This window comes from Crocodylus siamensis, chromosome 4 (assembly GCF_052110815.1).
Source record: "Crocodylus siamensis isolate JL-2025a chromosome 4, ASM5211081v1, whole genome shotgun sequence".
Lineage (NCBI taxonomy): Eukaryota > Metazoa > Chordata > Crocodylia > Crocodylidae > Crocodylus > Crocodylus siamensis.
Window position 1 is genome coordinate 107,187,889 of NC_143398.1, and position 17,105 is coordinate 107,204,993.

At 41.7% G+C, this 17,105-nt stretch overlaps 1 protein-coding gene across 4 annotated transcripts in view; it reads left to right on the top strand.

Annotated features, from left to right (window-relative positions):
• Positions 1–17,105, top strand: part of AGK (acylglycerol kinase) — a 40,201-nt gene that overhangs the window by 10,177 nt on the left and 12,919 nt on the right. For 2 of the 4 annotated variants that reach the window (XM_090043305.1, XM_090043308.1), the window contains exons 3-10: positions 1,803–1,842; positions 6,668–6,747; positions 7,935–8,010; positions 9,352–9,444; positions 11,572–11,604; positions 13,560–13,654; positions 16,510–16,572; positions 16,841–16,910. In XM_090043305.1, the coding sequence (XP_089899431.1) occupies positions 1,803–1,842; positions 6,668–6,747; positions 7,935–8,010; positions 9,352–9,444; positions 11,572–11,604; positions 13,560–13,654; positions 16,510–16,572; positions 16,841–16,910 (550 nt within the window). The remainder of the gene's footprint in view (positions 1–1,802; positions 1,843–6,667; positions 6,748–7,934; positions 8,011–9,351; positions 9,445–11,571; positions 11,605–13,559; positions 13,655–16,509; positions 16,573–16,840; positions 16,911–17,105) is intronic. The other 2 variants (XM_090043306.1, XM_090043307.1) reach the window with 2 other exon arrangements.

Here is a 17,105-nt window from a genome sequence, read left to right on the forward strand (position 1 = left end):
GCTTTCCTGGTAGACTGCATATCGTCCTAATGTGATTTTCAGTTTTTTGTCTTTTATCCATGATAACTACATAGTCATCTGTTAGGGTTATCATTATTTAAAATAGTCAAGTCTATAGCATATTTTGCATATGAACCAGGATATCTACTTGGCTGTACAGGGTAGATTTCCTGGCCTGTAAGAATTTCACAATGAAATATTTGGATTTATCCATAAGGATTCTGTCTAGTCAGGCATTCAGTATAGCAAAGGTACAGGAACATCTGACATGCAAACCATGTTAGTCCTAGAGTTATTAACTCGTATTCCTTAAACTGCAGTTAGTCACATCTGTCACTCCTGTAAGGAATGTTTCTGTTTCTTAATAGAAATGATTTATCACTTTGGTTTTAAAGAACAAACATCATTGATGCCTCTGAGAAACTGATAAATAGACTGGTAGCACTCTATTCAGGTGATACATTTTGATATGTTTTCTCTTGTTTTCATTTTTTTTAAACTAAGTCTATTTTCATGTCTGCTGTGCTGAAGAGTTCCCATGTTCCTTGCCTTGAACTCAATCTCTCTCCTTTTATAGGACATCATAGCAGCTAACAATGATGTCCCAGAGAACAGCTGCTATAACTTCACGTGATGGATGTTTGAATCCAGATTCCCTTAACAAGGCCCTGTGTTCCTTGTTCCTTTCAGCACAGGAGGCCAAATTATTCATCAGAGGCCAAAATGGTGTGCCTGGGGCTCAGAAACATGCTTCCTTGCCACAGTCCTCACCACTGCTTTTTATCTCGCTGCCCTCAGTTCCAGTTGGTTCAGTATATTCCAAAATATTTTATGTTGATTACAAATTTTTTCATTAAGCTGGAGGATTTTGGATTTTGATGATGAAGTACCCTTCAGAATTGCCAGGAGAACATGTGTGGGGCTTTTTGTAGTAGAGGAGTGAAAAGATGCTTAAGTACCTAGTGGGGAGGCTGTAGGAAAGGATGCATCATCTCACCCTCTTTTGGGCAGATGCAGAGTGATTGTCTGTAGGTGGGAAGAGCATTGAATTTTGTTCCTTTGCCCAGCAAAATCTTGTTGCTGATATACAACCTGTTCTGTTACGGAGCCCTACATCCATCAATGGCTAATAAATGTATGTCTGGTTTTTTCTGCTGAAATACTCAGCAGCGAAGTAGTTAATGCTGTTATTGAGTATTGCACTGCATTGTCATGTGAGGCAGTACACATCTCTCTGAGTTACTGTTTCGGGCCAACTATAGATTCAGGCAGGCATCATTGCTGTAGTAGTTTGTTCAGTTGACAAACTGAAGGTTTTCCTCCCAGCTATAATAAAAAGAAAATTAAAGCCTTGCAAATCTCATGACTGTCCCCTCTTAAGTCCTTTTTATGCAATAAGAATGGTAAATGACCTTGGTATAAATGATAATTCAGCCCTAAAGTTGTGGGGAAGGAAAGGTTAGGTTCTGGAACACAGTTGCATAGGAGTTTAAAAATGATCTACAATTACACAGTACCCTGTAAAACCATATAATCCCATTATACCTTAAACCCTGGCCTTTCATAAGAAGAAGTGGAAAACATGCAAAAAGTGTGTGTGTGTGCATGCACACACGTGTATAGAGAACTAAGAGTGCCCTTAATTAGAATGTTTTCAGTATGATATTAAGTCATAGCTTGATGCTTTGTGTGTGCCAGTGGAAAAGACACATGCGTATGTTTTAAGAAAAACAAACCATTCCTGCTCTAGCCCCTTAAATGTACATTATCTAATGCCCATTCTCCTTTCTCTTCCCTGATAGCGATAACCTGCTAAGGAGAGCTGCATGCCAAGAAGCCCAGGTAATACCATTTAATGTGATAAAATTAGATTAAAATCCCCTTCTTATCTCAGTTGTGCAGGACTCCTGAGATTCTCCCAGCGGGTCTCTTCTACGTGACAAGCCTGACAACAATACCATCTGTGTTTTTCCAGAGACTCCAAAGGATGAACAAGGCCCCCTACTTTCAGTTGGGGGTCTGGCCCCTTGCTGTAGCTTGGATTCAGTTTGTGAACAGTGAAATACATCACAAGGGTTATCTCCTTGGCATTGGTCAGTTTTGCACAGCCTTCCAGTTGTGGAAGTTTCATTATTCCATCTTTCCCCAATTCTGGTGAGGTGAAAAGGCAGGGATCAACAGGCGAAGAGATTGAAATCTCACCTCTGCTATGGAGCAGGTACATCATGAGGGAAGCAGCACAAGCTTCTTTATGCTGATCTTGAACTAGAGAGACCATCTTTGGGGTTCATAAGCTAGTCATTGTCCTTGCCTGTTCAGTCTAGTGTAACTCTACTGAAGATGGCAAATGTAGCATCTGAGTTTGTGTGCGAGGAACTGAATGTAGAGCATCCACTCTTAGGTCAGCAAGGGTAAAATCAGTTCTCGTGTCCATTTACCCTTTGGGGATTGTGGACTTGCTGTTTTCTTTCCCCATGTACTTATGTTATCCAGAGTCTGTGGAGCCAGGTCACTCTTATATTTTTTTTTGTGGAAATCCTGCACTTAACAAGCGCACTTTGATTGACATGAGTGCTGCTGCCCAGGGACTACACACATTTCAGGAGTCTCACTACCTCTTTCCCGCTTGTGATTTAAATCTTGTTCTACATGTGTTCATCATTGCCAGCACCTTGAGAAATGGATTTCATCAGCTTTTGTATGAGTACCCATGAGTGTTGTTTCTGAGTACCAAGAAGGAAGGGTGACAATTATTTTTTTTCATCAGAACGTCACCTTCTCAAGGTGAGTATTCCTGTCACTATGTTTCACAACAGTGATGCACCTGGAGAAATCCAAATTTAGACTGTCAGATGCTGAGGAGAAGATATTCAGAGCAACATGACCCAGCATATGGAGATTTTTGCCCGAATAGATTACAAGAACCTCAAACTTTATAGGAGCAGAAGAAAAAAAAATCCCCATAATCACCACTCAGTAAATAGCAGAAACTTTACCCTTTATCCTGCAGCACTGATAGAGAGCATACTTTGCTCCAGACTTCTATACTTTTTTTTGTTGTCTTGTTCAGTGCTTGAATGTTCAGGTGATCAGTGTCTTAAATACACCTTCAACAAAAAACTGTTAATACTTCAGAATCTGAAAGATGCTGCCAGATTGCAGGGAATTCAAGGAAAAGCAAAGAAGAATGGATTTGCAGGGAAAGATAAAAAAGAACTAACTGCATCAGAAGTGTGCAACAGGCAAAGGAGAGAGTGTTTTAACTGGTGCAAAGGGATAAAAAAGGAATGGAACGAAATTAAGAATAAGCAAATTTAGTGTAGCTGTCACAAAGACAGGATCTGGTAGGTTATGGATGATTTTTGTAAATGAAAACATGGAAGCATCATCACCTGAGACTTTTACAAAGGGCAGTGGAGGAAAGATTGGAGAATGTCTTTCAGGGAGCTGTCTTGTGTTGGATAGACTAGGTAGCATCCTAGCTTCTTCTAAAGTTAGTTTCAGTAGTTATAGTGCCAAGTTGCATTTAAAAACTCAAACTGAAGTATCAGTAAAAGCTGGTAGGATTGGGTCTGTAGCTTCTGACCTTGTTGGGATAGGAGCAATGTTTAATTCTTGCAAAATTATGTTTGCATTTATGGTGCTATATGCACACACTGAGAAAAATGCTGACAAAAAACCCCTCACCAGTCAGGATACTAAAAGAGAGGCTAATTTTTAAAATGTCAGTTCTTCATTGAGTTCTTAAGCATATTCCAAGTCCTTTACATGTAGTTTTCAGGAGAAAGCATTCTTTATCCTAAAGAGACTAGTCCATCTCCATTTCAAGTAAAGATGTCAGCAGGTTATGGTGGTTGAGATCTTCATTTACTGTGAAAACTTGAAGCATTATCTCCTTACTAACAGTTCTCACTAAGGACCCACTATATTAGTTTAACACTTCCTGCAGCCCCTTCTCAGGAATAAGCTGACTGCAGTTTACCTCCATGCACTTAGCAAGTGTGATCTGAGTGACTGCTCCTGTTTGGAACTTTGCCATTCCTCACCTCTGAGGATGTATTAAGGAGTTTTTGGGGGGGTTTTTTGTTTGGTCATAGAAACCTAGCATCCTAGAAAGGGACCTTAGTAGTTCAACCCTCTGGTCAAGATGGGATCATCCCTATCCAAAGCATCCATTCATCAGGCTGCTGAGCACTGTCCTCTCTCATATCCACCTGCTCAGGGCTGGTGAGCGCCCTGAAATGATCTCCCAGTGATCCATTCATAGGGAGCTGTTGGACTTCAACTGCTGCCGTTTATAGCATATTCCAGACGTAGCCACTCCTGCATCATCCCTAAGCAATGCTTATCCAACCTACTCTTGAAAACCTCCCATGATGCAAATTTCTTAACTTTCCTAGGTGGTCTGTTCCACTGGCTGACTTATAACAGTGAAGAAGCTTTCCTGGTATCCAGTCTTAACTGCTTTGCTGTAATTTCAAGCCATTGCTACCTGTCCTATTCTGCAGCAACAGAGGAAAGATCTTCTTCCGCCTCTTCATGGCAGACCTCCAGATCTTTAAAGATCTCTATCATGCCCCTCTTAATTGCTCTTTCCACAAGTTGGACATGCCTATTTATTTCAGCCTCTTTCCTTTCAAGCTCTTTATCATTTTTGTTCCACACCTCTGGAGCTTCTCCAACCAACTTCTCTACAGCCTACATCTTAAAGTGGTACGTGGGAGTAATCAATCAGTGTTTGTGAAACATGTTGAGATCTTGGTATGAAAATGAATAGGTATGTGTAAAGTATTAGAAGTGGTTTTTGGGTGGTGCACTCACTGGGGGGGAAACAGTATCTGGAGTTCTGCTGCCAGCAGACAAATGAAAAAGGCATTGACCTTCCTACGTTTTTGTCTTCAATGTATTTTTCATGGAGATAAACTCCTAAGCAACTTATAAAAACTTCCCTATTTTTTTTTTTAATTTCCCATCTTTGAGCTGGAGTTTGTGACACAAATATATCCTAAGTATATCAGAAAAGAAGTGATTGTGTAGGAGTAAGAGACTGTTTGTTTAGAGCAAGTAAATATATTGCATTTCCCCTCAGCCCCTAGTGAACAATCAGTTGTTTCTAACAGCTGTAATGTACCAGAGGATTATTGATGAGGGCCCTCATTTCCCATGATTTCCCTAAAGAAAAAATTGTAATACAATTAATCAGGAGTTTTTTTTTCTCCAGTTGTTTTCCAATAAAGCTTAAGAGCCACTGGTTTAATTTTTTTTTTCACCCCCCTCCCCGTTTCCTTTTCCCTCAGTAACCTCTCTCATGCACTCTTTTCCTTTCCCTTCTTTTCCTGTTTCTTTAAAAAGAAAATTGAATTTAATGCCCTGCCTTTAATCATATATATTTTTCCCTTAACTCATGTTCCCTTGATAAAGTTGATAATTGGAGTTAATTACAGCTTTGAATAGCTACTGATCACTGAAATATGGAGTGTTCTGCATGCATAATGTGTTGTGTGGCATCAAAATGCTTTAAAGATACTTCCTTGTAAATTAGAAAGGAACAGTGGCAGGGAGAGTCTCCTTTTTGTTCTTTGAATGTAAGCAGCTAGCACAATGGGTCTTGCTCCCTCATCATTGTTGTGAGATGCTCCAACAACATAATGAAGGGCTTTCAGAGAGCCACTCTAATTAAAGCACCCACAGCATCATGTGTGTTCAGTGTCCCGTGCTTCAAAATGGCAGTGGGGGTGCTTTAACTAAATTTGTTCAACGAGCTTTAATTAAAGTGTCCCTGCCACCATTTTGAAACGAGGACACTGAATACATGTGATGTGAAGGCTGCTGGAGTGCACTAATTAGCACGCTCCAGCAGACTCAGTTGATCGAGTTTGTTCTGACGTGCTGATTAGGTCACGTGCAGAGGTCCATCATGTGTGTAGGTGCCCAAAAGTAGCAAGTGTTGGTTTCAGGTTAACTAGTAGGTAGAGCTAAAAGATGAAGAACCACAAGTAAAAACACAACCCTACCTTGCCCACTGCTGTAGCGGTGAATGTGGGAGAGGGATGATAAAATGGCCAGGATGGGAATAAACTCTTCATATCAAGAGGTTATTTTTTTATTGTATTTAGAGGTGGAGAGAAATCTAATGGGGTTCTGTTTACTGGTAAAAGTGAGTAGTCTGGTTACAGCTTTCCCCTTCATATTAAAGTTTGGAAAATATGGATTCAAGGAGAACAACAAAGAGAGAATACCAATAACCTTGTAGATAAAGGATTTCATTAGGGGGTGCCAAAACAGTGCCCCAGTGGGTTCTGGCAGTGTTATGATGGAAGTGGTAGACAAACATACAAGAATGATGTGGGAGGGAAGAAAAAAGTAATTTTAGACTCAAGCTTAGACAAGACTCAAGATGATTGTCCTTGGCTGGAAAAATAAGTTTGGAATTTAAAGAGAATGGTAGTGGTGTCGAAGAAATGGGATAGAGCATGTCAGTCTGTGAAATTGTGGGTGATTTTGAAACAAACTGTTGTTAAGGACAAAGCTCTGCTAATGGGAAGCCATTTGTTTGTAGGGTGGGGTAGGAGTATAATGCTGTTTGTTTGGATGCACTATTTAATACTGTACCTAAAAACTGATTGAGAAGAGAAACTGATTCCCGATCCCCTTTTCTCTTATGTAGGTGTTTGGCAATGAGTCGATTCCTTCCAACATGGAAGTGAAGAAAGCAACAGTTTTTCTCAACCCAGCAGCTTGCAAAGGGTAAAGACTTCCTCCCCCTCCATTCTTCATATCTCAGATACCCTATATGTCGCCCTTTGCTTTAAGGTCTCGCAAAACTTTTGGGCTTGATTTTTTTTGCCTTCATTTCACACCAGTCTGAGGTTATCCAACTTGTATGGGCTCATGTACCTAAAACATTGGATCAGAAATGGTAACTTAAAGAAAATGAAAAGTTCACATTCAGTGAATGAATCCTAAATCATTTAAGCCTCCTCCATTCTTAGTTTTCTTATATCCTTTCTTAGGTTCTTCAGCATTTGTTTCTTGAAGCAGGTCTTGGTTTCCTCCTCAGTAAATACAGAAGCAGTAGTAGATAGCCAGTGCTCCTGTCACATGAGAGTTAACCTTGAGGAGGGATGTGCCCAGTACCATGGGCATGAGCCTTGTAAAACTGGGCACAGAGCTAGGCTTCTGGAGACAGTCAGCAGTTGTTTGGGAATGTTTCGGGGGAATGGTCAGCATAGTATTGACTAGTGCTAGGGATGCATGCTAGGGACCCTTTAGTTTGGCTGGACTGTCTGTCATTCACGTCTCTGGTGGGTTTCAGTGAACAATTAAAAGAGTTAAGTTACCTGACCTGTAAGCACTTAGACTTGCATTTTTGTTTTGTGGTAACAAGGTGGAATTGCAACAAACCACTCATCTTTGAAAAATGTACAGTATCCATAAATTTATAGTCTCAATTTTATGTTCTCTGGGTTCTGCTCATTGTACACAATTTATAATTAATGGCACAGTTATTTTATTATGCATTAACAGGCATAAAATGCATGAGAGCTTTACTAAAACAAGGTCAGGTAAAATTTTTGTTTCATAAACTTACTAAATAATGTATGAAAGTAGTAACTGTTTAAAACTATTTTCTTAAAATTTAACAGAATTTCTTCATAGTTTTAAGGCCTGCTGCTCCATGGCTTGCTAATTTTATAATAAATAATGTATTATTTTCTGGAAGTCTTGCTGTTTTTTATTTTTATTTTTTTTATTATTATTATTATTTTGGAACATGCTTCTGCATTTATTAAGACTGTATCAAAAAGATTCAATACTTAAAGATTCAGTCTAAGAAACAGAATGGCTTGTTGTGTAGATCAGGCATTCCTTCTTGTTTTTTGAACATTTAAGCCCCTGCACAACTAAATAATTTCCTCCTTTACTTTCCTTAGCAAAGCTAGGAACCTCTTTGAAAAGAATGCTGCTCCAATTTTGCACTTATCTGGCTTGGATATAACAATAGTTAAGGTAAGGAATAATCTGTTTAGACTTGCTGTGTCTTCACCATTGGTATATCTCTGGTGTAGGCATCTGAAGGGAGGCATTTATTGTTGGTCTGTTGCTGGGGATTATTGGGGGAATCAGAGAGTATAAATGGTGAAACCTTAGCCTAGTGTTTAATATATATATTTACATTTCTATTCGGTTTACAAACTTCTTGAATTACTTTTACTTTACTTTTCAGTGGGGGTGATGGGATGAATTTATGTTTGTGTAAGGCTACCCTCCTATAATTAATATTTGAGAGAAGAATCTAAATCTTAGAGTCATCTGGTAGTTTAGGCACTCAGTCATTGGAGTTGTCTGCTCTGCCTGAATGTATAAAATTCAAGAAGTTTGTATTGCAGTAGAACAGTATATATTGATTAAAAATAACCTTGCATACTTTAATGGATCCCCAAGTAATGGAACGTTTTGGGAATGCTAAAACACAAAGTAAAAGAAAAGGAAAATAAACACGTAGGGATCTTGCTGTTTCTGAAAGCTCCTTGGGATTGGGAAAATTCAGCTAGGTTCATATGCATTATACGCTGACAATATATGCTGGTCTTTTAGAAAATGATTGTACTCAGACAGGTGTATCTTTCTATCTTGTAGCCTTAGTGATAAGATTGTGTTAGTGTTTCTTTCATGACCCTCTGGTTTTGTCAGTGCCTGTCTCTATTCTGTTAAAAAGACACAGTGTCAGCCCAGGAGAAAATGTTATTTATTTTACTAGGCTTTTGTCAAGCTGCAATTTTTTTTCAACTGTACATTTCAGGAATTAAGCAAAATGCGGCTGGGTCAGTAGTTGGATGAGAGACCATTGCGAATAGCTTATGTGCTACAGGAAATAGTGTTGCTGGTCCAGTGAATGCACTTTACCCACTTAGTATTAAGCCAGATGACATCAGTGAACCAAATAAACTACATAGTGTTGGGAGATGCTGGTGTTAGAGATTCTCCATCTTGGAGGAGACAAGACCACGGTCTTTGACTAAAGATGCACTGATTCCTTAGTATTCAAGTACTTTTCAGTTTAGATAAAATGTACTTGACCTTAATGCTCCTTATGGTTTTGCACTACTCTGAAACTAGCTACGGAGGTTTACAAAGCCTCTGTCTTTTGTATGGTGATGTTACATACTGTTAAACAGTGGACTTGTTTCACAAGCCAGTGAAGTGATTTCTGCTCATGTAATTTTCTAGGTTTATGGTGTTACGTCTTTAGAGAGCTTATGGAGCAAATGTCACTTTTCTGTAGACATGCCTGCAATCCTAGGCACGATAAGCTGAGTTTCTGGTGCTTGGTTTCTCTTTCTATCTCAGACAGATTATGAAGGACAAGCAAAGAAGCTGCTGGAACTGATGGAGAACACAGACTTGATTATTATTGCAGGAGGGGATGGAACTGTCCAGGAGGTACTCTTGTAGCAGCTGTCTTTGGGTTTAAGAGCCACAGCGGTATGTTAGGGGTAGGATGCTGGAGGATGGGTGACATAATGGCAGCATTGCTTTGGTTCTGATTGGAGACTTATACAAACCCCCAGCTGTAAATTGCTACAGTGTATAGGGGGAAAATTTCTTCAAGCTATTCTCAGTCCAAAAATGCTGGTATGTGTGGGTGATTCTGTTTTAGGTGGTTTCCTTTTACAGAGTTTGAGTATTCCCAAGTACCAGTTCTCAAATTATTTGCAGTTGTGTACCTCTATGATTCCATGTTACAAACAACAAAAAGTAACCTGTCACTATAACTACACTGCAACCTCTCCAGCAACCTAACAGACCTAACAGATGGAACAGATGGAAAACAGAAGGTTTTCTTTGTTCTTCCTTCTCTTAGAACATAAGAGATGCTGTACTGGGTCAGACCATAGTCCATCCAGCCCGGTATCCTCTTTCTCACCAGCAGTGTGGCTGCTAAGGGGAACAATATTTAAGCAGGGCATATCCAGAATAATGCATTCCCTGCAGCTCTCCCCTTACAGTGTCAAACTGTCAGAGGCCTAGCTTGTCTTAGTCAAAAGTGCAATCTCAACATGATCATATTTAATACCCACTGATGGACCTAACCTCCATGAATTTGTCCAGTCTCCTTTTGAACAAATTTAGGTTATTAGCAGGGATCCTGGCTTTCTCTGTTTAAAAATCTCAAATTCTCTGATTTAAAATGCCACAATCCATGTTTTTCTGTGATTAAAATGAAATGCCACTAATATGTATAGATGTGTGTAGGTATCAATTAAACAAAATGGTTTATTGATATATTTACAATTTTAAAGCAGTTTGGAAGCCTACCAGTGCCTCAATCACTATAATAAAATTCTAAATAGCTATAAATTTTAGTGTTTTGATTTTGGGTTTTTTATCATGGAAAATCAGGGCTCTCGCTGCCCCCTGCACTCACCACAATGTGGGTCTAGCTGTGGCTGTTCCCCCCACCCCAACATATTCTGTTCTGTGGTGCTGAGAAGCCTTGATATGCCAATGCTTTGCCTATGCCATGACTCCTCACTCCCTACCCACAGTCCCCTAGGCCATGCTAGCATCCCTCACTCCCCAACCACAGTGTGCCTCCCTTCCCCCCCACACCCTTTCCCTGCTGGAGGGGGGCCCACGGCTGCCAGGGCTATGGTGCCAGACACCTGGGTCTGCAGCCCCCTGCGCCTCACAGCAGGTACTTGATGGGCAGGGAGCACTTTGCCATGGCAGCATGGGGCTCCTAGCAGTGGCAGCACTGAGCTTCTGCACCCCAGTCTGACCTGCCATGCTGGGTCCCGCTTCCTGGGGCATGGGGGCCCCAGGGGAAGGACAACCCAAGCCTGCAGTGGGCAGCCTACACTGTGCACAAATCTTGGAGGCATGTGCCCTCTCCCAGGAGTATACACAGTGGCAGGGAGCCAGCCCTCCACCAACTGCCCTCCGGACTAGCTGCCTGTAGCCCCCCATTCCAGCCCCAAGCCCGATGTGCAGCCCCGGCTGGGCAGCAGCCCCAGCGCTGCCCCACTTCCTCCCTCCCTCCCTCGCTATGGGGGTGTCAGTTCTCCCTCCCCATGCCCCTCTGCACATGGTACCCTCTGCGTGATTTTCAAATCAAGATAGGCAACATTTTTAAAAGTTACACTTTTGTTAAACATGAAATTATTGGGATTACACAGGAGCAATAGGATGAAATTCTGTGCCCTGTATTGGATGCAAAGTCAAACTAGATAATTTAACAGTTCCTACTGGCCTTCAGTTTGATGGATCTTTGAAAGGAGTGCATATTCAGGGCCATCACCACATATTCACAAGCATCTGAGTCTGCATATCTTCAACTATCTATGCTGCCATCAGTTTCAATGATTGTACGTCTAGAACTCTGCCATATTCTCCACGGCTTGTGCAGAAAGTGCACCTTTTCTCTGCAGCAGCAACAGTCCATTCCATAAAACAGTAAATGTCTCCTAAGTGTGCGTCTGTTCTGAAGAGCAAAAGCATGTGCTTCGTAGGCTATCACTGTAATTGCACAAAAAAATCCTGTAGTTAAATGTTTCCATTATTTTTCAGGTCATAACTGGGCTCCTCCGCAGAGCAGATGAGGTATGAGGAGTGTTTTTGTATTTCGTGTTTAATATGTTTTTGAGGAAAACATCTTGGGTGCTCAGAGGAGTCTCTGGGTGTCAGCTGGCTGCTGCAGGTATTATAGCTCCATAGTCCAAGGATGACTTGCTGGGTGATGATGAACTGGCTATGCAAGAGTCTTGCTGTCTTGCTTACTGCTCTTCATTCCTTTTCTCAATGGGTGGAATGGCTCCCAGTCAAGACAGTGGGGAAGTCTCCGGTTGCAGAGCAGGGAATATTGAGAAGCCAACCGCAAAACTTTCAAAGGACCAATGACCAGTTGTGCATAGCTTTTTTTGCTTGCTTGTTTGTTTGGCAGGAGAGCTGGACCAAAACAACGTACTGTTTCCTATATTTGTATGGATTTAAAATTTAGTGTGGCCCATGCTTCTACCCCTTTATGATCATTTTATATCAGTATTTGAGCAGTGAATTTCTACTTGGGTAAGTGTTGCAGAAGGCAGTGTGAAGCACTCCCTGCTAGAATATTTGCATTGGGAGTGGTATATTTTGTAATGGATGGGACAGTGCTAATGAATGAAGTGGGGGAAGTTTGCTGTCAAAATCTCCTGGCAAAACCCAGCAAAATGCAATAAAATCATCGAGACAAGAATCTGATGATATTCTTGGCAACTGAAATTGTGTCTGTTCATGCACTGGCTCCATCTGAAAGTGACAAGACAAAAATTGGAGTTGAACAGTGCAACTGAATCACTACTTTTTAATTGTCAACTTAAAAACCTTCACAGAGGTTCATGTTTACTGCAATATTGTTAGAGTTACAGATGATCCCTAAGACCCTTATTTAAAGATATTATCATTACAAAATAACAGTATTTGGGTCTTTCCTCACATTTTGCATTTAGCAGTGCTTCGGAAGTTAGTGCCTTGTGATGCAGCTGTACTGATTTGTAATGCAGAATATCCCTGGGCCCAGCATTATTTTGCAGTGCTGCATAGCAGTCCTAGCCAGTCATTGTGTGGTTTTTAGGGCCCCAGAATTTTCCTGCACCAAGCAGTTCTGTCCAAGGGGTTGATCTACATGTGGTGGTTCCTGCAGGACTGCCTTTTCTGTCCCTTTGTATGTGGGAGGCATCTTACTAACCCCTTTTTATAGGCAAGCTTATTAAGGCTGCTGAAAAGATGTTCTTTTTAATAGATGGAGAAGGCAGAGCAGGAGTAAGCTATAAGATGACTCTGGGGAGAATGAGCAGGAGGGGCTTGGTAGGGGGTGCATGTTCTTACAAATGAAGGGAAAGTGGTTCAAAGTGATAGCAAAGGGTTATCATTGAGCTAATGTGGATCTGCAGTTGACACAGTGTCGCAGGTAGCTGTACCTATCAGGGAGATGGTGCCTTGTGGTATACAATAGTTTACGTTGATTTGCTGACGCACTTGAGGGAGCGCAGTTTAGGATGGTGTGTGTTGCGCTAACTCACTCCAGCTATGAGGCCTGTACAGTAGGGTGATACAGGTACCAACACAGGTGACAAGCTCCAAAATCAAAGCCACTTCATGTGTTGGCTGTCAGAGGAATCCATTAATATCCTTTTTTTGCTTAAGTGAGAAAATCTCTTTGCAATGCAAGGTTTCTCTATCAGGGGAGCTTCCATGAAGTTAAAAGAGATTTAGTGCTTCAGGATAGGGGAAGAAAGCAGAATACTGACAGAATCCATACATTAGTTAGCAGATATCTGCCAACCTGTATGTAAAAACACCCCGATGATTAGAGAGAGCTCCTCTGTAACCAGTTGGCACTGGTGGATTCAGAGACTCGGATGCCATGTTCTGAGTCATTGTGTATTACTGTCTCATTTCAGGAAGTGCCTGATTGCTTAATGCCAATGGGTTGATACCAGGCACAGCTGTGTTCTCCACACAGGAAGCTTACTTCAGCTGATGCAAATGTTAATTTACTCTTCTCATGTTTCCAGGCTGCCTTCAGTAAGATTCCAATTGGATTCATACCCCTTGGGAAGACCAGTACCCTGAGCCACACTCTCTACCCTGAAAGCACAAATCAAGTCCAGTAAGTGTTGTGTGTGAGAGGGAGGGATGCTTTGGTTTATTGTTAAGGAGAGCACTGCTTGGAAAGTTAGTACTTTCTCTCCTGCCTTTCACCCTGTCTTCTATGGTAATTGCAGCTCTTTAGAGTTGGGCCTGAGAGTGGGACATGATGCTGAAAGGTGGAAAATTTTAAACTGAGGGAAACTTTTTGTTGTTGTTGTTTTAAATAGAAGGCACAATCATCTTGTGAAACTCTATGATGCCAGTGAAACCAGATGTTTGGTTAGATTTTAAAAAAGGCCTTCCTGTGTATAGTGTCAGCAGCCACAGTTAAATGAATTAAGACTAGTGAACAACCTGTATGACCCATGAATTCTGGAAAGGACATAAATACTAATTCTTTGGAGTTATAACAGGGGCAGGCAAAATATGGCCCATGGGCCAGATGCAGCCCACCAGGCCATTCTATCCGGCGCCCCTAAAAAATTTAGTAAATTTAATGTTTATTTGCTCCTGACTGCCTGTCATAGATGACAGGAGCCAGGAGCAGTAGGACCTAAGGGAAGCCAGCAGCAGGACGCTGCAACCCAATGCTGCCCTCAGCCATTTGCTTGCCTTCCTGCTCCTGGCTGCATTGCCGGACCAGGAGCGTGGGGCTGCACCAGTACCCTGGGGGGAGGGGGGTGTGTGTTCATAGGGCAAGTCCCACACATGCACCCACACCATACACATGCACCCACACCACCATACACACAGATCCCCATACCCCAGCCACCCTCCCACCCACTCGCAGTTCCCCACAAACCCCATAGCAGCCCACACCCCATATATCCCATGCCCCCACCCCCTACAATATACAAGAGTGAGACTTCATTTTAAGCTATTATATACAATTATCTCTATATACACTATAGAAACGCATGTAAACCAGGAAAAAATATTTTTTGAAATCAGTTAATGAATGTTGTAGATGCTTGCTTTTTAGAATATAATTTGGTGTTTTTTCTGGTTCTGAGATGGCAAAACCTCTTGCTGAAAGGAGTTCTTCTGGGAGAGGAGAGGGGCTTCTGATGGCAAAGGCCAGGGTTAGGGGTTGGGACTTCTGGTCACAGGATGACAACCAGGGGGCAGGGCACTTGTCAAGGGGTGGGGATACCCACGCAGCTCTCAACAGCTTGCCAAAACTCGGTACGTGGCCCTCCGCCCGAAATACTTGCCTGTACCTGGATCATAACCTAATACATGCATAAAAGAGATAAGGAGGAATTGTTCCTTGAATGGAGTATGAAAAGGGCAGTTTATCCTATTACTGCTACTGTATGGCTTCTTGCCCTTTTATCTGAGGATTCAGATACTGACAGCTGTTGGAGATGGGAGAGGATTACTTGGAGCATGGGTCTTATCCAGTATACGAATTTGTGTTTCCTTCATTTTGTTATATAAGATTATTTTCTTCATTTTTTTTTTTAATTCAGTCAATGAACCTATCCTTTTCTCCCCATATTCTTCTAGTTCTCAATCCTCACTGCACCCTCCCATTATGTATTTCCCTCACTCAGATCCTTTCACTCTAGTGTTCCTGGTGACTTGCATAGGTAATGTGTAAGGGGGACGTGCATGTGCCCCCCCTCCTCCGAGAGAGCTGGTGCCCCCCTGACATCGGCAGTCCGGCTGGTAGTGGGGTACAGAAAACACTCATGCCTCCCCCAAAATTGGCTCTGCTGGTGGCACACTGGGGGACCCCCCCCTTGGTCATGCCCCACTGCTGCTCCCCAGACTCAGGAGGCACCTGTCACGCATGGTGATTCATTTGCCTTCCAAGCTAGTATCCATCATAAAGCCCACAAGGCAACTGGTATACTGTCCTTTGTGAAAATTCCCAGAGTGCTTTGAAACTCAACAAGATTGACAAGGCTGTAAACAACAATTAGGATTAAAATAACAGTTCATATTTGGGCTTTGAGGACTGAAGTATTTTTATTGTTTGTGGGTAATGAATTGTACAAGTAGGGAATGCAACATACTTGGGAAGTTGAAATGACCGTCAGTGAACATATTCAACAGCCCACATCCATAACAAAAACTGACTTAAGAATCACAATAGTAACATTTTAAATAGAAATATGCGGGCATTGGTTCTTCACTCCTAAGGCATGCATGCAGAATTGAACATGACTTTCTCTTGCACAAGCCATAATGAAGAGTGAGAAGGGGACAGATTCCTGCTTCCTGATTTGTGGTCACTGAAGCTTGTGCGAAGACCCCTGCTGAATTCCTTGGGTATTGGACTAGACTCCAAGTGGGTTTTGATTCTATAATAACACAGCAGATGCGCACAATCTTCAATGCAATTCTTAATTGGTAATTTATGGAGGAAATTCATCTTAAACATCTCTGACTAGCTAATACAGACTTATTTAGGAAATGGAACAGTTTAGCTGCCACATTTTTAAGTGCATGTGTCACCTTAAAATGAACCATGGGGAAACAAGTAGCTAGTAACAGCATCAGCATGAAAGCTGAGTTAAGATGACCTGCGGCAACAGGCATATGTGCAAGGATAAAACAGCATAGAATAGATTCATTTAATGTAATAAAGTACATTGAATCTTAGTCATTTGATACTGTTTGTGAGCGACATTTCTTTAGATCTCTCCCTTAGTTTCTCAAAAGTCGCTGTCTTGCTTTCTGTACCAGGAAACCTTAGCTGGTTGGGTTCCACTTTGCCTGGTGTCTGAAAATCTGCGTAGTGCTTGCTTTCTTAGGCAGATGAATGCACTGATGCAGTGTAGAAGCATCACTAATGTACACCTGTGCTTAGGCTTGGATCATTCCTGTCGTTTCCCCCCCCGGTGCTTATTTTCTGCTTGCCAACAGGAAAAGAAATTTGGAGTTGGAATCTTCAGAAGTCTGCTTCAAAAGCAGATGGGAATGCACAAGGTATATGATCTTCAAAACTAATTGGGACAGAGATCTTTCTCAGACAAGCTGGAAACATCTTTCCATTCTCTGGTATCTGTCTCTTGCTCCATCTGTTAAGACATGGGCTTTGTCACTTACTGCCGCTGCCTCCATTTGCTTCGAACCTATAAGTAAATGAGACATAATTTAGATTGTAAGAGCTTTGGTGTGGCATCTGTTTTCCACTCTGTTAGTGCAGAGTCTAGCACAAAGCAGGCCCACCTGGCTTTTTGTTTTGTTTTTTTAGGCACATCACAAATGCTACACTTGCCATTCTGAAGGGCGAGACAGTTCCACTTGACATACTGCAGATCAAGGTAAAGAGCACGTACCACTCATGCTTTTTGATGGGTACAGTATCCCCAACACTTTTCTGCTCATTCCTTGTGTATTTCTGTCCATTCCACTCTCATTAGTTACCAGGCATCCTGTAAGGTAACAAGAACAATTCCTTTCTGGGAAGTGAAATCACGACTCTGCTTTTGACATCTGTAGTTTTAGAGGCAATCATG